The sequence below is a fragment of the Ictalurus punctatus genome, chromosome 6 (assembly GCF_001660625.3).
Source record: "Ictalurus punctatus breed USDA103 chromosome 6, Coco_2.0, whole genome shotgun sequence".
Taxonomy (NCBI): domain Eukaryota; kingdom Metazoa; phylum Chordata; class Actinopteri; order Siluriformes; family Ictaluridae; genus Ictalurus; species Ictalurus punctatus.
Genome location: NC_030421.2, coordinates 17668758 through 17694817, shown reverse-complemented (window position 1 = coordinate 17694817; position 26060 = coordinate 17668758). Strand labels below are relative to the sequence as shown.

Here is a 26060-nt window from a genome sequence, read left to right as displayed (position 1 = left end):
ATAACACAGTGTGAACGCGACCGGTCGTCGGAGCGGCTGCCAGAAATAACGGCACTCCCACATTACGAAACGGTGCGCAAACGACAAGAAAACAGAAGACGTCCTGGTTCACTGAGAACTGCGCGATTATAAACTGAACTCAAACGGAATAATGAATGGAAACGGAAAGGTGCAAAAATCCCTTTGAAAAACGAAAAGAGAAAGTACAGGAAAAGGGAAAAGGAAAGAAAGGGAAAGGAAATTAAAAAGGTAAAGGACATGGAAAGAAAACTGAAAGGAAAAGGAAATTTAAAGGGAAGGGAAAAGGAAATGAGACAACAAATTAAAAAAAAACTTAAAATAAAAAAAAATAAAAAAAGAATATGAACATCTGTAAAGATTTTTATGAACTACTCAAATAACAGACTCATTATCTAAAATGTGTATAATATTACTCTGATTATTCATAAGACTCATTTTTATTCCTGAAAATTTTAGAACACGTTGTTAATTAAAACTGAGACTGCGCTACTGAGGTTTAGATTAAATATCCACACGCCCCTGCGCTCCCCGGACCTCGCTCCGAGAACCTCAGCCAGAAGAGAGTCCTGTATTCTTATGAACATTTTCAGTACACAAATTTTTCATCAATAAGGCCTATGTGCAGACGCCTTCTGAGCGTGCTGTAGAAAGGATGCATCCCTCGGCTTGTTACTCGCGCTCCTGTACCCTGAGCTTAGCATAAATCATTTCTAAAAGCGGACCCAGCCATGAGGCACTTGCTTCCTCGTGTGAATGACAGGAGAGAGAGTGATGCACTTCTGATCAGTGATTACTAAAAGCACGAGACGGATTTCAAGGCGTTATGTTTACCTGCAGAGAGCATATAATTAACCAAATACTACCCAAGTGACAGCAGGCCTTAAAAGACGAGTGGGGGAAAATGTAACTTCTACATCGACACACTGAAGAGAAACAAAAAGGAAAAATAAAATCAACAAAAATAGCAAATCACTTCATTATTTCCCTCCAAAACTACAGTAGCCTTGTTAGAAATGTATGTTCTGCTGTCGTACTCGTAATAACGACAAGAGACGTCACCGATACGATACTAAGAGGAAAAGATGATGGATCGGAAAAGGAATAAAAGACCGAATCAAATCCGATCCTGTAACAAAAGGAAAACAGGGGAATTAGACTTGAAAAAGATACGTTTGGAAATGGAAATCTCTCAGTAAAATAGAAAGAGATAAAGATTGTACATTTTTGTTAGAATGTTATAATAATACTTTATATTTTATTACATTTACCATCTAAGTGAAAAAGCTCAAATTTAAAAATAAATAAATATATATAAAAAAATAAAATAAAAAGACACTGTGGTTTTGTGCAAAGCGTGTTTTTAGCTACGTACTTCTTCCTATATATATATATATATATATATATATATATATATATATATATATATATATATATATATATACACATACATACATACACACACACATATATATATATATATATATATATATATACACACACACACATATATACATATACATACACATATATACATATACATATACATATACATATATATATATATATATATATATATATATATATATATATATACACATACACATATTACACATACACACAAATTAATTATTATTATTTATTTTTTTTAAGTGAAGTACTCCCCCGAAAAAATCCCAAAATTTTCAGAAGGCTTTAAAGAAATAATATGGGATGAAATATCGGACGGGTATCGAAATCAGCTGATGCTCAAGGTTTCAGTATCAGTATGGTGAAAAAGAAACCGAGGTATTGGGTCATCTCTAATACTAACTCGAGGTAACTGGACTCACCTCAAGTTATTACAAGAGAATGGAAAGAGCTGGATGACTGAAAGACTTTGCGTAGCTTGTGATTTGTGCGCACGTTATCCATCATCATCATCATCATCATCCCTGAGTGCACTGACGAGCGTCGGATCCCTCCTCCTACCGCAGGATATCCCGGAGGAAACGTCTGGCACACTGCGCTATGTTACGTTACACAATAAATTTGACGCGCTATCCAGGTGACAAGTGTGAAACCCGAGAGGTGCGAGTGTTGCTTTCGAAACATGTCAACGGTTTCAAGTTGCTCCGACACAGATCAGGGCACAGTTTCAGCTCTGATGTTAACCAGGAAACGAACACATGCTTTACAGTGTCAGTCTGAGGCCTGACTTTATACTGTAGAACTGTAAAACAGTGCGTGTTTAAACCATGCACGCAGTATACCTAACTGCAGGTGTGCTGTTACAGGAAAACAAGCAAAGACACGGAGGTGTGTTGCAGCAGAGTCACCGTTAGCACCTTCTTTTTTTGTTTTTGTTGTTCAAAAACACCATTAAAAAGTGTTTCATTCCTTATACACCATATCAGTTTGCTAACATTTCCAGTTTTGTTTTTATTAAAGAATGACAAATCAGTTCATAGTTACACTTAACGTTCCAGGACGTTTACGAAACAAGTTCTTGCAATCATGTACGTTATGGAAGTCGTTCTCTCGGTTTATCTTAAATAATACAGAAAATATAGCTACAGCTAGTCACCTAGCAACCGTAATAACATTCCTGTGGTAGAAACATTAATATGTTCGAGCTTTCGGTCCGAACGGGATTTCACAGGTTGGTTTTTTTTTGGTGATCGTCGCGGCCAAAAACGCTCGATTTTGCGGCATCTTTTTCTCTCTTTAAATTCCTTTGAATCGGTGAAATTGTTCCGCAGTGAGGTTTGTTGGTAAGTGAGACCTTTTAGCTGTACTCGTGGTTGGCACACGTGAATCAAAGAGGGCTTTGGCTGAATGTGTGTTGTGAGGAATCTTGGCCCGAATCTGCGGTAATTTTGAAAAATTACACTCTCCTCGGAACATTGTGGAGTTTGTTTGATTTTGCGTTCATTTCTGTGATCACAAAACTGCAAAAACCTGGAGGGACTGAGCTTTTACCTCTGCCGGTTATAAAGCGCCGACACTGGTGACGCCTTCCAGAAATTTACCACCAAATGTCACCTAGTCATCAACGATGCTACGTTTTTCTTTGTTACATAACAACTTTTTTTTTTTTTTTTTTATCTGTTAAGCCGCATTAACACACACCTGTGGCTTGCCTACTGTCCGAGCTGCTGGTACTAAAAATCAAAATCAACACCACCTGACCTGACCAATCAGATTGGAGAACTCAACATATTACAATGATCTCCTGAGAACTGAACTCATCTGTAATTATTACGGTTTGGTCATCACAGGTGAGAGTTAAAGGACTTAAAGATCCACTAATCGAATTCAAGCTTTGGGATCATCTGATCGTGAGATCTCCAGGAATGAATTAAACCCCCGAGTTAGTGCATTCGGTTGAAAAGGTTGTCAAGTGGAGTCAAATTAGATCTGTTGATCAAATCCGGTGATCACATGAATAAAATGTGATCGATTACCAGAATCGGTGCATTAGACGGCCTTACGATATGCGACAGCGTCACTTCAGACACATCCCGACGAAGACCTAACTTTTCTATGAACCACAGGATCGTTCAGGTCGAACGTGATCAATAAGATCACAAACAAAATCTCGACTACGCCCCTGACGCGAGATCCTCGTTTATATTTATAAAAAAAAAAAAAAAAAAAAAAAAAAAAAAAAAAAAAACCTTCCTGGAGAGGTCATAGTGGACCCAAATCAAGCAAAATAATCATTTGTGGGCATGAAGAAGGTATACTTAAGTGCAATGTAGACATTATAATTACATTATCATTATGCCAACTGATATCAGACAAAGCCTGTTCTTTCTAAAGATCTCTGCTCCTGATCCAATCCCGCAGCCTGATTACTAAATGTGATTAATTAGTACTGAATCTGGAACTGTAAGAGCTCCAGAAACATGCGAGCACTCCTTCGGTCTGCTCTCAAAAACATAGCGGTGGTGCTTGGAAGCAAAAGCAGAATTCAAAAAACACACTCCAGTGCAAATTCAAGCAACATTATCATCATCAAATGTGATCAACAGGATCTGGGTTGGTTCCTGCTGGCGCTCCAGGAATCGGTTCGCATGAACAGTGCTGCATGATGAAATGCTTTGCCTAAAAGTTTACACGCTCCATTCAGGAGAGTCGGGATATCCTTTAGCGTATGGTCAAGGCTAATCTGACATAACGCACGCAGCTGGATCTTCAAGATCAAGTGTGATCAAATAGGATCTCCACAAACAGTGCAGGTGGCGAGCGGATATGTAGAAATTACCGCAGTAGTATTTTCTTCTACTTTGCATCAAAAACCCCACCTTCGCATCGATGTAGCCAAACGTACTGCCCTGAAAATCTCGGCGCCGAAGCCGAATCAAGTGGATCATAACGCGGACCGGACGTTTTCCCGGAGAGATCTTCAGGAACATACTGCATACTCGAGGTGTCACGTTCGGTCACACCATCACGTCAGCTCTCCACATCACCACCAAGATGTCTGGTGACATCATTTATTATAATCCCGATATTATAATAAATGATGTCATCATATCTCCCAGCTCTGTAACTCGGCACTGAAGTGTCAAAGCTCCTCCTAGTGAGTTTGTAGGTATTTTCTAAAGTGTGATAAAGATACCACGACATCCTCGAGATCTCAGAAAAGTGTTCTGCTGCGATGAAATTTAGCACGGTATCGATATTATACCACCATATATGTTACGTCCAACCTTATCCCCCCCCCGAGTGCTCCGACAATAAAATTGTCCCTTTCTATTTTATCGAGACATACCGAAGTGACACAGCTCCTTCCAGTCAGTTTGTGAGTGTATAAAGAAACATAATTAAAAGATATCGCAATGTCTCAGGAAAACACACGGTGACAATTTATTACAATAAATCGATAACGTATACCGTCCAGCCGTATCCCAGAAGTTCTATGAAGCGCTCGGAAGTGTCAGAGCTAATTCTAGTCAATGTGTCCATCCATTTTTACCACAGGGTCATGAGGGAGTCTGGAGTCTACCCCAGGGAACACGGGGAGGGGGACACTTTGGACGGGGTGCCAACCCACGGCAGGGGACAATCACACACAATTTAGAGATGTAAATCAGCGTACAACAAAATAAAATAGACATGATGATGTGTTTATGGTTTCCCTTTTGGTCAAGCTGGATGTGATGTGTGTGCGATGTGTTTGATGTGTGTTTCCTCTCCATCACCCCCTGATCACTGATACTCACTGCTGACTTTCTTTTCTTTTTGCTCAAGCTGGATGTGATGTGTGTGTGTGTGTGAGTGTGTGTGATGTGTGTGTTTGATGTGTGTTTCCTCTCCATCACCCCCTGATCACTGATACTCACTGCTGACTTTCATGCTCCCGAACGCTGAAGGCTGAGCCACGGGTTTGCAGCTCTCAGCGAAGGACGTGGTCCTGGGCCGCCCCGACATGCTCCCAATCCTCAACACCGACTCCAACCTGTGTGTGAGCAAAGAAATATCTGCCTGGAGCCTCGACTTTTAATCTCCGACTAGGATTATTGTGTAAAAAATGGAGGACGGGATGAAGGGAAAGAGGAAAAATACCCTAAGACTATCTTCTTCTTTCACGTCCACAGCTTGTATTTCCTGTCTCCTTGTTTGTATTTGGTCGTTTTGTTTGTTTGTTTGTTTGTTTTCCCCTTCAAGGACTTGGCTAAAATCTTGAATACTGTTGTCAAGGCAAATTTTATTTCATCAGAAAACAGGGCCTCGAACAAACCGCTTCTCCTGTGTATTATTATTTATTATTGTCTCTGTACACACAATATCAATATGGTGTACAACAGCCTCTAAAAAAAAACAAGGAGTTTTTTTGTACTATTATAAACAGAATTCCAGTATATGTTTCATATTTTTTTCATACACTGAGGTGGAGATCCAGCAGCTCCAGCCATGGCGGATCCCTCCGCTTTCACCCAACGAGTCGAATGAGATTTTACCAATCACCGGATTTAAACACTGATATCCACCACTGGACTTCCGCTCCTCGTAACTCCATGCACACTGATTATTTTCCTTTTTAAAAATATTTTTTTTTAAATCCTCCCAAAAAAAACCTCCGCGGACCTGAAATCTTCCTTGCCTCTCTCCTCTTTTTTAAAAATTCCTTCTCCGTCCGTTGCTCTATGCTTTCTTCGCTCGCGCTCGTTCTTTTTTTCCCCCTTTCCTCCAACCTTACGCACTCTACGTGCCTCCTAAAACGCGAATACGACGGCACGCAAGAAGCGTAGCAACAAGAATCGGAAAGCATGCACGCGCACGCAGGCTTCGCGCCGGCCAATCCGACGCCATATGCACTCCCAAAATAGGCGGAGCGCAGCGCAGCGCGCCCGCTCTTAACCAATCGCATTTCGCGCGTGCCCAGAACACATGGCGTAATCTGCCAATCTTCACCACGGCCTCCGGAGTTCCACGTGACGTAGTAGACGTTTGGAAGGGCTCGGTTGCCAAAAGAAGAAGTGGTGGGCGGGCAGACGGAAAATTGATTGATCGCAAGAACAACCAATAGGACTCTACCGACGAAAAAAACGCAGACCAATCCTAAACCAGCGTTCTAGGTTGCGCTGGTAACTAATCCGCACAGTTGCTAGTTGACAACCTTTGTTTTGCCTTTGTTTTTTTTTATTTATGGCTTTAGAAGTTACAAATTAAGTGCGAAAAAATATCGCTCACCTTTTTTATTGTCCATAACTACATCTGTGATTTAATATTTTTTTCTAATCCAATAGCCTGCCGACATATTGAATTTACTTAATAATAATAATAATAATAATAATAATAATAATAATAATAATAATAATAATAATAATAATGTTGTCTGTAAATGGTACGTTCTGGCACCATATAACAAAAAAAATTACATATAAAAATATAACAACGTAAAAGTCCCAAATAAATTTGTTTATTTCCAGAAGATACTGGCATTTTTAAGGAGCAAATTTATCAAAATTTAGAACAACTAAATATATGAATATGTACAGGTGTATCTCAAAAAATTTTGATACTGTGGAAAAGTAAATTTTTTACCTAATTTAATTCAAAAGGTGTGTTATATATTCTAGATACATTACACATAAAGTGAAATATTTCAAGCCTTTTTTGTTTTAATCTTGATGGTTACGGTTTACAGCTCATGGAAATCACAAATCCAGTATCTCAAACTATTAGAATAAAGCATTAATAATACAGAAATGTCGACCTTCTGAAAAGAATGACAATTCAAGATGCTTCCGATTGATTTTCCCTCTTTTCTCCTCTTCAAAATGGCTTGCTTTTCTCCCATAGACAGCTTTCTGATCATGTTGCCTTATCCTTTTAAACAACAAGCACAGTCTTCACTGGTGAAACTGAAGGCTAAAACCAAGAGTAAATGTTCAGAGCCATTTATTGTTTAAACAATCAATCTAAGAGACACAAGACACACTCCTTGTTACTCACACCTGAGTAACAAGCAACATTTCAATAGTTTTAGAGGGGACTGTACATTTCAATAAGTCAAAATATATTTTAAGACATCCACAATCATGTTACCGGAATATATTTAAGATAGCTTTAACTGAAATTATGACTCGGAAGTAGACATACCTTAAATTTCTTTAGGACTAGTAACAATCTACAATTTGTGTTTTAAGGTATTTAAGGCAAATATCTTAAATTGGAGCTTCCATACATGCGAACATGACAGTATTATCAATACTCAAAATGTGATTAGATGGTATCTTAAATTAGCATTTTGTCTAGTCATAAATGAAATACAGATATCAGTAATCTACTTTGTAGATTATGGATTTATGCACAAGCATTTCTTATCAGGTTTTTGTGGGAATACTGATTGGTGGTCAAACAGAGCATAACCCCTTTTATGGCATACATCATATATCTGATTTTGCACACATCCTGCAGTTTATGAAATTGTACAGTATTACCTGTTATGAGCCACCCCAAAGAATTGAATTGCTTAAACTGGTTCATTTAGGATGTTTTAGGATTAATAAGAAAGGAAAGCTATAGTAAACAGTAACAAAGCATACAAATATATATATTAAAAAAGCAAACACTCTGAAGTGTGAAAGCAACAATTCAGTTTAACATAAACCAGCACAGCAAAACAGCAGTTGAGGCAGTCACTGGTAACAATCTTAAAAAAAAAGTTTTAAATTACATAAATAATAAACTAAAACTTTATCTAGTTATCAACACAAACATCATCTACAAAAAAAACCTCACATTCAAATTTGAGGAATAAATAGAAATCCAAAACAAATTTAAAGTTTGACGTTTCAGACTGTATGAACATGTATAAACTGTATTACATGAACAAACAAGTAGTTGTTTTATCGTTTTATCATCCACTTGGTCTCTTTTTAAAGAGAGATATTAAGACACATCTTCAGTACAGATTGAGATTCTTTACAGATGTGTTAAAGCATGAGAATAACAGCTAAAATGGCTGAAAAGAGCTTTTGACTGTAAGGTTTAACTAAAAGGAAATTCTCTAAGTTGTTCAGAATATGTGTTTTGCTTCAGACATCGTGCATTTCATTTAGAATAATGTAACTGTGTGTACAGTGCTTGTGTGTTGTAAAATTTTGAACATATATTATATAAATGAAGGTGTCAGTATGTACACATGAAAAACGTTTATGAGTATGAGTTATATAAAATGTAAACTCGTGCCCTTTTTCCTTCTCAGTGCTTTGCTCTTCGCGCTTTCTACCTTTATGCACTATCAGCTTGTTGAAGCTCAGCTACACTAATGAGACTTGAGGCTAAGAGGACCACTGTATCATCATTTTGTGTCCCTGTGGGTAATGATGGTGTATAGCATAATGCAGAATTGTGGGATTGTGGGTAGGGGAGGATTTAGTGATATTGGGCAATATATAGGAATGGGCCCCTCATTTCAGTGTTTTAACATTGATATTTACATTTTCAGCATATGATACTTAGCATTAAAAATATATAGAATTTGCATTTAGGGGGCTTCTGGGGGCCCAAGGCAGTCACCTACCTTTGCCTAGTGCTCAGTCCGCCACTGATTGTGACAACTATACAAAATTACCCTGCATTCACACTGGTAAGTGAGAAGTCAGTGAAATTGTTCGTTATTTATTGTTTGTGGGCGTGACCTGTCCAGCTAATAGATGACAACAGCCCAAATATACTCTATATAATCTACTGTATACATAAATATCATCATGTTACATTAAAATATGTTCTAATGAAACCCATGAATATATGAATCCACAGTTATCAATTTTTCTTACATTTCTGGGAGAGAAGTTTAGTCGAAGAAGCTGCACCGCAGGATTGGTTGGAGGAAATTACTGGTAGCACCCATTTTGTTTTGTTATTTCAGTTATATCCTAATTAGGACAAAGTCAAGAAAATTTTAATTCAAATCTAGAAGGAATAACGACTCTGTGTGGCATTGGAAATGAATAGTTGACTGTCACTTTGTCACATGAAAGACTTGGACATGGACTCCAACTGGACTTTTAGAATTGGACTCCAATTACAGGATTCCAGCCATAAAATCTGTGCATTTATTTCTGGAATTCACTGTAGGTAATTTTTTAAATATTTAAATGTATATATATATATATATATATATATATATATATATATATATATATATATATATATATATATATACATATATATATACACACACACACACACACACACACACACACACACACACACACACACACATAGATGCTAGTATTTAGTGTCCTGTTTTATTGCAGTCTGATCCTTTTGGATCCCCATGTCTCATTCGACCTCCTCTATTCAAACAAATGTGGGTTTGAGGTCCTCTTTGAAGTTGACCACAGGATGTGAGGAGTGATCCAGCTCTGTGTACTCGCTGTCAGACGTCTCTGAGCTGCTGCTGTCACTGGAGGCATAAGGACTGTGCATGCAGGCTTCACAGTATGGCCGGTGGTAGTAGCAGTAATCCTCTGAGCTGCTGGACTCCGAGTCGGAATATCCATACGAATCAGTAGCTCTGGTCCTCTCAAGCCCTGCTAAAGAACCTGAGGGCTGTTCTATAGAAGAACAGTCTCGAGGGGTGCGTCTCGATCTCCTCCTGCCTGAGCGTGATTGGGTATTTGAGTCAAACCATGTCCTAGAGCTTTCATCCTCTTTCTCGCCCTCATTTCCCTCACTTTCCGTATTATGCAATTCCTTGTGCGCCAAAGAAGTGCTGGAAGCTGGTTTTAGTTCACGTGTCCTCCTACAGCCAGGGGGCGCTGAGCCTGGGTAGTAGTATGGAGGAGGACCCTTTCTGCACGCATGGAATGGAGGTCTGCGTTTTCGCATCATGTAAGGTGAGATGCTTGGAAAGTACAACTGCAGAGTCGACCGGGATGAGAAAATCGTCTTTGATGGTCTTCTCACTCCGGCAGGATTGGCAGGATTCGATGGTCTTCTCACTCCAGCAGGATTGGCAGGATACGATGGTCTTCTCACTCCGTCTGGCGATCTGAGTGAGCTGCTTATGGCATCCACACTCAAATCGTGCAGAATCTCCTCCAGCTGTTCGCTGCTCACAAAACCCTGGCGACCCACCACTGAAGGCACAATGGACTCTACCACTGAACCTGCTGCATCTGGAGGTGGACCGGACCAAGCCGGAGATGTGGACTCATGCAACGTAATCAGGTTTACAGGTGAATCTAAAGGCATGTTCATTACTTCAGAAGGTTCAACGCTGACAGATGTGCTCTTAAAGTTCCGTTTGGGCTGAGATTCTTTGGTCAAACCTGCATTTTCAAGTTTCAAGTGGCTTACTTGGGAGTTCTGTGGAGCCGTGTCTGGAGGAGAGAAATAGGGTGAAGACTCTGTATGTTGTGAAGAAGGAGGTGTTTCATAAGAGGAGAGTGAAGGAGGTGAAGATGGAATTGATGGAGGAGGCACATATGGTGGAGTGGAGAGAGCAGCAGGAGGAGTGACCTCTCTCATGGGGAGAGGAGAAGCAGGAGGCTCAGGAGGTACCACTGTAGTCTGGGTGGAGGAGGAATTGAGGTTTGTGGTGGAAGAGTCCATTTCTCTTTCGTCCTGCAGGTGGCCCACAGACATCAGCTTCAGCAGTTTGTCCTTGGCGTTCTTCACTTGCTCCTGGAGGCTGTTTATTACTGCATCTTTCTGGCATTAGGAGAACACATACAATCAAAAATCACAGTTCAGTTAGTAAAAGAACTTTATCCAAATACACAAATCAGTATGTTTGGCTCATTGTGGGTTCTTTGGATTAACAGTTAATGGTTCTAGCCTTCTAAAAGTTTTCTACATGGATTTCATTCTGAAAGGTAATGCCTCTTCTGTAGGGTTGTACATTAAACCAATAAAGAGTTCTCTCACAGTGACAAACTGAAGAATGCTGCAGGGTGCTAGCTGCACTCTTCAAGAAAAAAAGGGTTCCTCAAGAGTTTTCTCTACTTGGTAGCTTTTCTGGAAAAAAAAAAAAAGTCTGTTGTTGGACAGCACATAGACCCTTTAACGGTTTTCCCAGGGGCCCAGACCCAGTGGGACTTTAATTAGGGTACAGCAATTCTGCTGAGGAAAAACTGCTCATCTAACCTGAATATTACTCTCAGAAAAAGGGTTCTTCGGATGGATAACAGTTCTAGCTAGGTTCTAGTTCTTGGAGATCAACTTGGAATCTTTTCTAAAAGGGAAACCCTCTGTTGTAGGATTTTACATAGAACCATTGAGAGTTCCCCAAGAGTGACAAACAAAGAACAAAGAACTCTGAGAAAAGGTACAGTACATGCACTCTTTAAAAAATGTTCCTTAAAGGTTCTTAACATGGATTTTCTTTCTGAAATGGAAACTAAGTCTGTGACGGTGGCAGCATTATACCACTTTTTACTATTATATAGTGATATAAATTTCACTCACCGCGGTGGTTAATGACCAAACAAGCGGAATAAAAATATAAAAAAATTAAATGAGGCTTTATTTTAGCACTTCCGTCAGTGAAACAACTCAATATATCCTTGTTGTGTCGTGTTGTTGCAATGAGAAACAGCCTGAGGGCGCTGTGGGATACAGTAATGTGGTTGACCCACAACAGAAGGAGAAGTGAGTGAAACACGATCGCACATTTCTCTAACGAATACTTTATTTCTTTTACAAGTGTAGTATACCACAAGCCTACAGTATAAAACTTTGAAAGAAATACCAGTAGGATGGTATGTTTATAATATAATATAATATGTTTATAAATCTAAATATTACATAAAGTTTAAAAAAAAAAAAAACGTGGTCAGGTGACATGCCTGGAGATGGCTCCTGAGATTTGTAGTGTTTGCCCGTTTAACACTCCCCACACCCATACAATACCATATAAGGCGTTTGATTATGATTATGTAATTTGTGTATTAATATAAAATCTCCCACTATATGGTAGGCTATAAATACAAATGAATATAGCAACTGTTCATTACACTTTATACAAAACGTTGAACTTTGTACTTGTCATAGTGCATACTCAAACAGAAACATTAACGTGGCCTGTTATGTGACACCACCACAGGTGAACTACCACCGCAGTTGTCATGGCCACCATCACAGCCCTAATGGAAACTCTACACTATAGGGTTATACATAGAATCTTTCGGGTGCTAGGTGGAATTTTTTCATTTTCCAAGAGTGTAAAATGTGATCTGTTTCTAGATCAGCTCCAATTTCCACAGAACGTTTAAACCTACAATGGCTGACCTTTATAATCATGTGGACCATTACAAATAACAACAGCACTCTGAACAGATAAAGATCTCTGCAAGTGAATGAATGGAGCAGGAAAGCTTTAACAGGATGTGAGGTCTTAAAGTGGTGCCTTGGGGAAATGTAAAACAAAAGGGCTAGGCCTCAAACATGTCTCAGTGACGCATGGTTTACAGCTACTCACGCCCAGCTCTGGAATCCTCAGCAGGAGCCTTCACAAAACCACTAATCTCAGAGCTCACGGGATAATCGTCTTACACTTTATGCATCACAAAGCGGCCATACCTATGAAATGACAATCCCAAAGTACGTTCCGTCATTTCAAATTGTGTTCATATGCTATACAGTGCAGAGTATAATAAGTGGGTGGATTGTTTTTTAGTTGTTTACACTATACGCCAACACACTGAAGTTACAATTACGAGGTTAAAGCACTTGTCTAAACAGTCTTCCTGTTTCAAAAGTAAGGAACCAAGAGTAACTGCACCAAAAGTTGAATGACAAACTCAACAAAATAGACTCCAGATGCAAGCACCACATCTGGAATTAACCCTAGATCTTTTGTTTGCTCTTTTGAATGAATTGGATGTAGCAACACACCCTTACGTTACCACTGCACGTCTCTCAAAGTTTTATTACTACTACTGAGCCGTATGCAGAGATAAGTGCAGAATTAAGCGCTGTTCAGAATTTACTTGAGAGTTACTCACTTAGGAGTGGAGTTCGAGTCTCATTTATACACGATTCTACATAAGCTCATGTGAAGAACAGGATTAAGTCCAGCATCACTGTTATGATGGCTGAAAGTGAGAAACTTATGTTTTGGGCTGTAAATACACAAAAAAATATCCCACTATAATAGCCAATATGAAATACATAAATATGACTCTATTTAAAGAATATTATAATCTCTTTAAAGACCACAAGGCATTTTTTTCTGCATGGAGGACTGTCAAGGAGACATGTCTTAATAAGAGACATTGCTTTTTTATTGTGGATACAATTATCAGCTCTTCGTTCATGCTCTGCATGTTCTTTCCAGGAGAATGTATCAAATGAAGAAAAAAAAAACAAACACAATAAATAATCAAACTTGATAAGATAATAACAATTAAACTTAAAATAGTGAGTTATAAAATAGCCGACAGCTCACACCCACATTACGATTTCATGACCTCGATTCAATTTCTCGTGGCTTCATTAAGTCAGATAATAATCAGATAATATAATCAGATAATAATCGGAGGTGGGTAGTAATGCGCTACATTTTCTTTGTTACATTTACTTGAGTAACTTTTGGGGGGGAAAAATTACTATTAAGAGTAGGTTTAACTGGCCATACTTATACTCTTACTCATTTACATTTACATTTATTCATTTAGCAGACGCTTTTATCCAAAGCAACTTACAAATGAGAAACTTCAAGCAAAACTCAAGTTCATCTTTAATCACAGAAATGTACTTTTACTAACACACACAAACACTCACTCTCTCTCTACACACACTTTCTCTTCAGTTCTGTTCCTGTTCGTTTGTTCTCTGTTGTCTTGTTTAAATGCTGACAGGTTTGTGTTGTTAACATGTTAAGACAGCCAATTGTTGGGAAAATGTTTGTTTTTTGGTGTGTGTGTGTGAGATTTTGTGTTGAAAATGACAGGATGTGTGTTATTGTACCCATCACAGGACTGGGATATGCAACTTCATCTTGAACCCAGGTTTTCTATCATATAAACAGAACAGACAGACTTTCAAGGAGAGGTGTGACTTACAGTCCTCCATTTAGTCTGAGATTCAGGATTTTCCCTCCATTTTAATCAGATCTGTAACTAGTGACTTGCTACTCGAGTAGCCTTCTCATTGGATATTTTATTACTCTTATTCAAGTAATTATTTCACTTGAGTAATTGTTTTTATTAGTAGTTTTACTTGTACTTGAGTAAAATCTTTGACTACTCTACCTACCTCTGTGAATAATGAGGATGGAACCCATCCATCCATCTTCTATACCGCTTATCCTTTTCAGAGTCACGGGGAAACCTGGAGCCTATCCCAGGGAGCATCGGGCACAAGGCCTGGACAGGGTGCCAATCCATTGCAGGGCACACAATCACACACACATTCATATACTACAGACACTTTGGACATGCCAATCATCATGCATGTCTTTGGACTGGGGGAGGAAAACAGAGTACCCGGAGGAAACCCCTGCAGCACGGGGAGAACATGCAAACTCCGCACACACACGGCGGGAATCAAATCCATGACCCTAGAGGTGTGAGGCGAACGTGCTAACCACTAAGCCACCGTGCACCCCAGGATGGAACCCATGTTGTTAAATTAAACCACATTTTGAAGTGATTAATGTGACAATTAATAATCACTAGAACAATTTCTGAGGCAATCTATTGGAAACTAGATTCCTGTGGGAGGTTTTTTAAAATGCTAAATTGTATTTTATGTTACACTGCAGTTCATTTGACACCTTTTTAAGGTGATGACTTGGATGCTATTCAAAGCATATAAGATGCAGGAAACATCTGGCAACCTTGGAGGTGTGAAATACATGCAGGGAATTTGTGTAATTTCACTATACTCTAAACAGGCCCCCCCCAACGCCTACAGTATATTTTTCAAGCTTCCTCTAGTCAGGAGTCCTGAAGATGTGCTGCTGCATAATGTATCTCGCATGTTATTAATCACAGCATTCAGAACCATAAGGAATATCAGCACCAGGTGTAGATTTAGAGTAGTTTTAGCGTGAATGGCTGAGCCGCCCTGCTGTAAATGATATCGGAGCACGGTGATACAGTATGTCAGCAACGAGAGACGTGCTCGTACCTCACTGATTAACCTCTTCATGGAGTCGTATTCTCCGAGCAGGTAGTAGATGTCGTTCTCGCTGGAGCGCAGGCTCTTGCTGCTGAAGTACTTGGCCATATGGCTGGGCTGAGGGTTCACATCCTCTTCAAACTGTCTCCACTGGGTCAACTGGGGAAAGAAGAGTGGATATACAGTTCTATTCAATAAAAAATGGTGCAATTATATTTCATCCTGCTGTACGGCTTTCTTTAACATTAAAGCAGAAATGGTTCAGAGGTTCCTTCCCATCAATTCCAATGAATCACACTTGCATGTCCTACTTTAATCTGCTACAACTTTGACTGCTCCCTGGCTTTAAGGTTAAGTGCAGTGTGTATGAGTTGTGCTTAATCATTCCCAGCAGTGTGTGGGTAATGTTTTTATCGAGCACTGGGCAGTTCATCTTACCTGAATGGTTCGAGTCACTTATATGTCAACAAATGCATGAAAGACGTCTCACATGAATAGCCTGATCACACGAATCACACAAGTTGCTTTTGACTTCTGCATCCTCATCCGAATTACTAATTTCAGACACAAACAATTGGCCCAGGTGGAGCACAATTCACAGTCTCCATTCACAGCATCTTTAGTATGTCTATGTGTGTGTGTGTGTGTGTGTGTGTGTGTATATATATATATATATATATATATATATATATATATATGTATACACAAAAATTATGTGGTAATCACACACATATTATATATATATATATATATATATATATATATATATATATATATATATATATATATATATATATATATATGTGTGTGTGTGTGTGTGTGATTACTGCATAATTTTTTTTACTCAAAACACTAAAGATAACACTATCTGAGAGTGGATGATGAACAAGTTCTTAAATACGATGATTTAGGTATTTGATGGAACGATTAAATATTATGTATATTGTATAATTAATTGAAATGCCAGTCATAGGTAAACTGTAGTAAAACTTTAAAAGAAATTAAAAAAAAAAAACCTCACCCAGCAACAGTGCATAATTAGAATGAATGAATGAATGAATGAATGAATGAATGAATAAATAAACCTATTTCTAATCATACACTGCTGCTGGGTGAGTTTTTATTCATTTTTTTGGTTTGATTTCTTTTTAAATGTTCTTTTTATGATTTTTAAAATGATTATGTTTTTTATTGCTATGTGAAGCAATAAAGGGGTGATATAAAAAGGGTTAATAAAAAACTATTATTATTATTATTATTATTATTATATCATAATATACTGTATCAATGTAGCCAATTGAAGAATCAGTAGCGGTATGTGCATCCAGACAACAATGAATAAATACATTTTACTGATCAGGTGCTTCTTTATCATCAGCTAGGTCAAGCATTATCTCCTAAAGCACCAGCGCAGGAACTCCAGCCAACAGGGACTCTGTGAAAGAGCTGACATCAGCAATGTCCTCTCTACACTGACAACTTATGCTGAGTCGCCGAACCCTGAGCTCACTTTATTGATTGATGATGTCTAAGTTTGTTTTTTTTTTCTTTCAGAACAAGTTGAAATTTGACTTTGTGTAATGGGTTAAGAATGAGACCTTGTTTATACCGTGATATACCATTTCTCACCTGGGGCACAAATATAAGGCAGTTAATGGCAGTTGTGCAGATGAAGATGGTTCCAGAGAGCATGCTGTAGACCAGGTTGGGCCATGAGCGCAGGTAGAGAGAGACGGGGACGGCCAGAGCGGTGGATGCAGTGACCAGATAGACAGCGGTCATGATGGTCAGGGATTGGTTGACTGGAGGCAGGCTAACGCTACTGGTCAGTCCAGCTAGGTACATGCCATACACCAGCAGACCGGCCTACAGCACAGAACAGGAGTATGACATTATTATTTATCATGTTAAGTAAGGATTAAAACATCGTGGAGCTATTATAGGAAAATAATCAGAGATACGATGGAGGGATGCAGCCAAGGTGGACAGTTTTTCTTATAACAGCATGTACAGCATCTCAAGAGTTTTATTCCTCTTATACCACAGCAACATTTTTTAAACATACTAATGTGCAACACATCATGCTTTTTAACCATTTATAGTTACATTTGATGTTGTGGATCGTCCACGGCACAAGTTCATTCCTGTTACGCATCAGTTACACTACAACAGCTGTAGAAACTGTTGTTCCCTCACCAGCCTCACTTTATCTGTCTCTTGAAGTTAATACACAGGATGAAATTCATGTCAAAAGTATCCAGACAAAAACAAAGCAACATGTCCTGTTTGAGGAATTGAAAAGTGTGCTGTTCTGAAGAAATGGCTGACAATATGTTTTTTTATTGCATAGTAGGAGAAATACAAGTGTATAGTAGGAGAAATACACGTGCATAGTAGAAGAAATACACGTGTATAGTAGGTGAAATACACGTGTATATAATAGGAGAAATACACGTATATAGTAGGAGAAATACATGTGTATAGTAGGTGAAATACACGTTTACATAGTAGGAGAAATACACATATATAGTAGGAGAATACATGTGTATAGTAGGTGAAATACACGTGTATATAATAGGAGAAATACACGTATATAGTAGGAAAAATACACGTATATAGTAGGAAAAATACACATGTATAGTAGGAGAATACATGTGTATAGTAGGTGAAGTACACGTGTATATAATAGGAGAAATACACATGTATATAGTAGGAGAAATACACGTATATAGTAGGAAAAATACACGTGTATATAGTAGGAGAAATGTACATACTTCGGCTACTATGTAGTAAGTACGTATGTGGTTTCAGACGCAGCCCACGGCTTCAAGCAGTCGTCTGTTTGCATGTACAGCATGACAAATAATTAACTGCACTTGAAGCTTTTGTAAAATTAAAAATGAAACAGTCAAAACTGCATACGGTACCATAACGAAGATGAACTTTATGTTGTGTGGAATTCTGGAGGGACGTCGGACGGCGTGTCGTGGTGACGTAATGACGTGTGCCGTTAATCGACCTATGTTCTATAACATGTAACACTGGAACATGAAAGGAGTATCTCCTCTGCACGCATCTCTGCTTGCCTTTCGGACATCTCGGTCTGGATGAAGGAAAACCATCTTAAGCTTAACCTGGCAAAATCTGAGCTTTTCGTGATCCCAGCCTGTCCCTCAATCAACCACAACCTCACTGTACAGCTCGGCTCACTCACACTCATGCCAACCAGGACGGCCAGGAACCTTGGGGTGATTCTTGATGACGGCTTGACCTTTACAGGCCATATCTCAGCAACTGCAAGGTCCTGTAGGTTCATCCTTTACAACATCAAGAAAATCCGACCCTACATCACCGGACAGGCTACACAGATACTAGTCCAGACTCTTGTTATCTCTAAACTGGACTACTGCAACTCACTGCTTTCAGGCCTCCCATCCAGCTCCATCAAACCCCTTCAGATGATTCAGAATGCTGCAGCGCGCCTCGTCTTCAACCAGTCCAAGAGAACCCATGTCACACCCCTCTTCATCTCCCTCCACTGGCTTCCTGTAGCTGCCCGCATCAAGTTCAAGGCCTTGATGCTCACCTACAAGACCTTGTCAGGAACAGCACCCTCCTACCTCACCTCTCTCCTGAAGGCCTACGTTCCCTCTCGCAATCTGCGATCGATTAGCGACCGACGTTTAGCAGTTCCAACTCAGCGTGGCTCAAGGTCTCTTTCCAGAACCTTCACACTAACTGTTCCTCAGAGGTGGAATGCACTTCCGATCTCAATCCGGACCGCAGAATCTCTCAGCATCTTCAAAAAACAGCTAAAGACCCACCTCTTCAATGAACACCTAACAAACTCATCATAAAAAAAAATTGCACCTCTACTCTGCACTTTGCTTCTTCTGGAATTCAATTAATAGATCTCGTATGGTGGCACTTCTTGTATTGTTCTCTGCTTGAGATATCGCTTTGCTTGTATCTTTCTCATTTGTAAGTCGCTTTGGATAAAAGCGTCTGCTAAGTGAATAAATGTAAATGTTAATGTAAATGAGTATTCTAAAAGCAACTCATGTAAACACCTTAATCACATTATTATCTTAATCAGAGTAAGGTCAATAATTAGATTACTGTTGTCCATGTAAACATAGTCAGTGTGTCTGCTTTTATTGTTCTTCAAACCCAATCTAAACACACAGTGCCCAAACATGAATCAGCAACACAGCGCTTTCACATTGTATATTACAAGCCGTAAAAACCTTCACATTTATCAGATTTATAACTGTTAATAAGACTGTACCTTGGACAGAACACAACAACCTCTTCAGCTTTGTATTATGGGGTAGTCGACATCGTAATTTCTCCTTTCTATTTCTAATCAGTGTTTGTCTGAGCTTTTAACCCATTACACCCTAAAACGTGTCCCTACGACTTGTTTACGTACTATGGGTGATGGGGCATTTTCTGCTTTTGCTCCAAAACCATGGCACTGACTAGCATCTGATCTTAGAGAAGCCCAGTCTTTTAGTGTATTTAAATCTTCTCTCAAAACATGTTTCTTTAATAAAGTTTTTGCTTGATTACTTTAAAAAAAAAAATTATTACTATTATTGTTATTATTTTAATAGAATTTTATCGTTAACTGTTATTTATACATGCTTATATAGCTTTTTTTGTTTTATGCTATGTACTTCTGTTTCTGTTTTCTTTTCCCATGTAAAGAGCCTTGAGAGGACTTTTTAAAGGAACTATATAAAATAAAGTTCAGGTAATGCCCTCAGTCTTACAGGCTCCACTGACAGACAGACAGATAATTTATTGATCCTGAGGTTAATTGTTTAGAATGAAAAAAATATATATGTAACTTTTTTCATCCAGTAAGCTCAATAAATTGAATAAGAATATAATTAATATAATTAATGTGCAGTCTCAAATATTGTGCAAGTATTATAATGTAATTATTTCCCAGGCCGCCCAGGAGCACGCATCTCCCTCTACCCGCTGAGAGTTAAAGAAGGATCATTTACACAGCACATTTTATTTTTAGCCTCTCTAACATGCTCATTACTTAATTATGAAGACATTTATAAACTGAAACGGCCACATTAGAGGGGTGTGAGGGTAAAATGATTCACTCCGCAGTGCAGGAAAACTCCAGGACTATAAACGAAGCATTCACAGGTGGTGTTACATGTTTGTGTTCTCACCTTGAGTGCACAGAGGAGGAGAACCCACAGCTCGGAGTAGTGAGAGGAGCAGGAGTCCGTCTGAGACAAGGAGTAACGCACATCAAACTCTACCACCTAATATAGAGAAATAAAACAAAACCTCCTGACATAAAAGTGAGCACTTTTCCACACAATGAAGAAGCCTGGTTGTACAATTCTTTATTTTTTTATACTGTTGGTTAACACAGACTGTCAATACTGTAATGTATTCATAAAGGTAAGTAGAAATTCATTGATTTTCTTTTAATCACCTGAAACTCCAGTGTTTACCAGCAGGGGGCAGTAACAACTATTCTGTACTGCTGCAGAAAACCGTGATCAGCACTTCACCAGCACTTTGTTTTAACAAAGGAGGTACAGTAATAAGACAAAAAGTAAATTAAAAGTAAAAAAAGAATACGGAGCTTGGAATTTGACAAAAGTACCCGAGTATGTATTTTGTATATTTTGAATTATATACGTGTCATATAAAATAAAATAAAGTATCTTCAAAAATTTACATTTTTATCATTTTGTTCCCTTTGTTTTGAAATTGCTAGGAGTAAGATTTCAGATTTGAAGCAATCATAACCCTAAGATTTCAGATCTGAAGAACATCAGAATCCTGAAGGAATTTTCACACCTGGTTCGTTTGGAGGGTTTGTTTTGGAAAATTGTGCGTTTCCTCCCTTGTTTCGGTTCGTTTAGACACATGTGAACACGACAATCACGCTCATATTGGCACCAAAACAATCGGTTTGCGATCACTCTGGAGCGGTTCGCTTGTTGTGAGAAAGCAATCCAACCCAGTGGACCAACGGACCAACCTCTATAGCAATGCATGATGGGAACAATGCGTTACATAAAAAGTGTGCTTGTTTTGCTAATGGCTCGCAACATGAATCGTGGTTTAACCTGGACCATAAAATTTTACACATGGTAAAATCCCTCATTGAAATTCGGTCTGAGGAACATATTTCTGACTTTCAAAAACGCATAAGAACACAGAGATTTACAAGGTGTTTAGCGAGCGTCTCAAGGAGATGGGCTTTAATCGCTCTGTGGAACATTTATTCTTGCTCAAATTGATAAATTATAACAACTCTGCCATGATACAGCACCCCTGGAGCAGAGAGGGTTAAGGGCACTAGGGCCCAACACTGGCAGCTTGGCAGTGCTGGGGCTTGAACCCCAGACCTTCCGATTGATAACCCAGAACCTTAACTTTTGTGCTATACCTTGACCAGAGCGCTGACTGATCGGAAACACTTCACAGGGTCGGTGAGACTCCACGCCGCCAGAATCAGCAAATCCACCAAGACCAACAGTGCCACGAAACCCATCAACCGAATATCACGGATGATCTGAAAGACAGAAATCAAAAAAAGTATCACATGCAAATTCTTCATATACATTCACCATCCACTGTAGACCTGCTCATTCACACGGTTATCCAATCAGCCAATCATGTGGCAGCAGTACAGTGGAGAAAATTATACAGATATAGGTCTAGAGCATCAGTTGGTTGATTGGACTGCACAAATGCGCAGGTGTAACTGGTGTTCCTAATAAAGTGGACGTTGAGTGTATGATGATATACTGCTATCCTGATACATGAATTAAATATATGCTTGTTTGAATATCAGTTATCATCTGTACATATCGCAGACCACAAGCCAAATCAATAGTTTTTAAAGAAATGACATTAGTTTGTGTACTTTTGGTAATTGTGTGTATTGTTAGAATGGCAAATAAAAAAACGATTGAGTTGCACGAATAGGGGTTTCAGCTTCAACATTATGTTGAAATAATTTCAAACAGTATAAAAAAACTACTTAGTGCTTGTGTCCTCAGAGTGAACTCACCACTCTCCTGTCAGGTAAACGCTGAGTAAAGACCCTGTAGAGACGCCATGTTTTCCCCAGGATGGGTCCGAACACCAAAGAGCTGCCGATACACAGCGTCCAGACCCACGCCTGAAACACAGCAGACATCAGAAACAAGAGCAAATGGAGAAACAAAATATTAACCATGGAAATCCTAAAGGGTTTTTAGCTTGTCTATCTGTTTGAATCTTTAAAGGGTTCCAGTTAGATACTCTTTAGTAAATAAAAACCCTTAACTATGGCAAAAAAACAACTCACTTAAAGTGCACCTATTATGGTTTTTCAAATATTACCTTTCATGTGGCGTGTTATATAACTGTTTGTGAATGTAAAAAGTCTGCAAAGTGCACGACAAACGGATTTATTGACTCCCAAAAGAAGGAGCCGATTCTGAACAGCTGAAACGAGTCGTTAGTAATTCCAGACTTACTTCCTGTACTAACCTACGCAGGTTTGTAACAATAAGCCCTGCCTCTGGTCTTCATCGGCTGTTTTGCGAACAGATGGAGCTGAAACTCGTTATGGTAGTGGGCATGTCCTTTTTGAAACGCGTTGACAGCGATAGACCAATCACAACAGACTGGGACATCTGACCAATCAGAGCAGAGTATGCTCTCTGAAAGAAGGAGTTTAGAATGAATCCTTTAGAACGGATCATTTAACGAGTCGTTTGTGACACTGGGGGAAAAAGGTAATGCAGTTTAAATTATGAGCACATTAAAGTGTTTTTTGATCTTGCATGCATGTAAATCTATTGTATGAGACCTTTAAAACAAAATTAGGAACGTTTCAAAACCATAATAGGTGCGCTTTAAGAAACCTCTTTATTTCTAAAAGTGTTCATAACTTTAACTCTTAACCAATAAACTCAATTTACTATCTAATATCTCACGTAAACAATGTTATAATGAGGACTCCCAAAAAGGTTCAAAAACCTAGGAACCAAAGTTCTTGGTCTTGTTCCTCTGGGGAAACTTTAAAGGTTCTTTTCAGACCCCTTCAACAAGGATTGCTCCAAGGAGTAGGTTATGAGGTTGTGATTGCTAGGCTGAGATTGAAATGAGTCTAATCCTTGATCAAATCATCACAGGTGGATAAAAGGACCATTAACCCGCTGACAATCCATAACAAATGGCAACTTAGACAAACACACATGTGCATACACACACACACACACACTCACACACACACACACACACTAAGTTAATACACAAGCTGACATGGATTCAGACTTAAATAAAGATATACGCTAAGCCATGGTGAGCCACAAATATTGGCTTTTGGCAAACAGACTCAATCTAGTCTACTGTGTGACTCAAATACTAAGAGGAGAATTCAGACTAGATTCTAGACTAAATGGATAAATAAAACAGATCTCTTTATAACTGCAGTGCCGATATAGTCTTTTCTTTAAACGACAAAAAAATATGTAGCTGGAATTGACATAATACTGCACACAGAGAACGGTGACTTCAGTCAACACGCATGTAAAGATTAATCCAGACGGCTGACTTAATTCATTTAGACTTAGCATTGTGAGTCCAACACATTCATTCATTTTAAGTCAGGCTGGTGGTAGATCAGGAGCCTATCTCGAGGTCTTAATACATTCGGTTTCGAAAGTGTGGCAAGTCGGAGCTCAGAGTTACATAATTTTTCGACATCCGTACGTTTGTGTAAAACCAAAGGATGCCTCCACGGTTGTCCTTTGCTAGCAACAAGCTAGTCCGGCTGTGGCTCAGAGAGTAGAGTGGTTTATCCACTAATCGTAGGGTTGGCGGTTCGATTCCTGGCCCACGTGCCTCCACATGACGACGTGTCCTTGGGCAAGACGCTGAACCCCAAGTTGCTCCTGATGGCAAGTTAGCGCCTTGCATGGCAGCTCTGCTACCATTGGTGTGTGAGAGTGTTAGTGAATGGGTGAATGAGAACCAGTGTAAAGTGCTTTGGATAAAAGCGCTATATATGTGCAGACCATTTAGTCCGCTAACTGTGATGTACTGTAAGTTTTCCTCCTCGAACAGTGAATTGTATAGTCAGTGTTATAGATTTAATAATCTAATATGTCTGTACGTTGATTGATCTTGTTTAAAGGTAAGAAGCGCTACTTGTAAGTGTTTACTGGTCATACTGAGTTGATTTGACTAAACTTGACCGCGACGTTTTCTTTGCTTTATCCATGTCGGAAGTCGGACAAATTACTGCCATGTTTTGAGGACATGTAAGGTTGCGATGGACTTTAACAGGAGCACATCACACTTGATTACACACTGTTAGCAAACTTGTTAACAAATTCAAAAAGACTGGAAGTGTTGCGGACCAACCGAGAAGTAGACGTCCACGAGCATCCACTGACGAAGGCACATCCGACGTGGTCCTGGCAAACATAGTCCCCTGTGTATGGAGATTTTTGGGACAACCTGTAGTTTCCCTTACAAACTCTACATTGCCCCTAGGTGTGAACGTGTATGTATATGTGTATCTATGGGGCACTGTGATGGACTGCTAATCTAATCCGGGGTGTATTCCCACCTTGCATCTAGTGTTCCTGGGATAGGCTACAGATCCACCATCACTGTGTAAAGGATAAAGTGCCTACTAAAGACTGTCCATAGAACTCCTTGGAACATAAAAATGCCAAGGTGTGTGTGTGTGTGTGTTAGTGTGTACCTGCATGACAGCTTTCGGGCCTGCTCCCTGTACAGGTGATCTGTCCTCTATAGCAAACAGGAAGCCACTGGTGTACGTCAGCACGCTCCCTAACAGAGTCAGCATGTTCAGGTTGGGGCTCGACATCTTCACGATCCTGAAATTTCAGTTATACACAACAGCATATTGGACACAGTTAGGACCAATAACTACACTGGCATGCATGTTGATTTTACCCCCACTTCATGACATTTACTCCCGGTGGTGTCTATTTCAGAAGAACTTCAAGGGGGTGAATACAGTATGAATGAATGGAGAGAAAGTGAGAGAATTAGATAAAGAGATAGACTGGTGAGATTTGCGTACCTGTTGTTTTTGTAGCGGACGGTGAAAAGGAGGAAGAGGAAGGACAGCAAGATCCCACAGGAAAGCAGCGTCCACACTACAGCGCACAGAACCGGAGAGAGAGACCTGCTCTGCACCTCCACGACCCTCTACACACACACACAAAATGATGTAAAATTTAAACTTAAAAGATAATACATAAAAGTTCATTAATGCTAAATGCTATGCTAGACGGGCGCACGGTGGCTTAGTGGTTAGCACGTTCGCCTCACACCGCCAGGGTCGGGATTCGAGTCCCGCGGCTCTGTGTGTGCGGAGTTTGCATGTTCTCCCCGTGCTGCGGGGGTTTTCTCCGGGTACTCCGGTTTCCCCAGTCCAAAGACATACATTGTAGGCT

The 26060-nt window shown here is 39.3% G+C and overlaps 2 protein-coding genes across 6 annotated transcripts in view; both read right to left on the bottom strand.

Annotated features, from left to right (window-relative positions):
• gsk3ba (glycogen synthase kinase 3 beta, genome duplicate a) overlaps nt 1-6224 on the bottom strand; it is a 65624-nt gene extending 59400 nt beyond the window's left edge. Inside the window, exons 1-2 of one of the 4 annotated variants that reach the window (XM_017469641.3) lie at nt 5572-6223; nt 5349-5464 (exon numbers count right to left, since the gene is read on the bottom strand). In XM_017469641.3, the coding sequence (XP_017325130.1) occupies nt 5349-5436 (88 nt within the window). In that variant the 5' untranslated portion in view covers nt 5437-5464; nt 5572-6223. Of the gene's footprint in view, nt 1-5348 lie in introns of all 4 variants that reach the window. The other 3 variants (XM_053680912.1, XM_017469640.3, XM_017469642.3) reach the window with 3 other exon arrangements.
• Nucleotides 6225-9681: 3457 nt separating this feature from the next.
• The window catches only part of gpr156 (G protein-coupled receptor 156), a 43477-nt gene continuing 27098 nt past the window's right edge, over nt 9682-26060 (bottom strand). For both annotated transcript variants that reach the window (XM_017469114.3, XM_017469113.3), the window contains exons 3-10: nt 25685-25812; nt 25340-25475; nt 22649-22759; nt 22022-22147; nt 20784-20879; nt 17218-17454; nt 15598-15747; nt 9682-11175 (exon numbers count right to left, since the gene is read on the bottom strand). In XM_017469114.3, coding sequence (XP_017324603.1) covers nt 9820-11175; nt 15598-15747; nt 17218-17454; nt 20784-20879; nt 22022-22147; nt 22649-22759; nt 25340-25475; nt 25685-25812 — 2340 coding nt within the window. In that variant the 3' untranslated portion in view covers nt 9682-9819. The remainder of the gene's footprint in view (nt 11176-15597; nt 15748-17217; nt 17455-20783; nt 20880-22021; nt 22148-22648; nt 22760-25339; nt 25476-25684; nt 25813-26060) is intronic.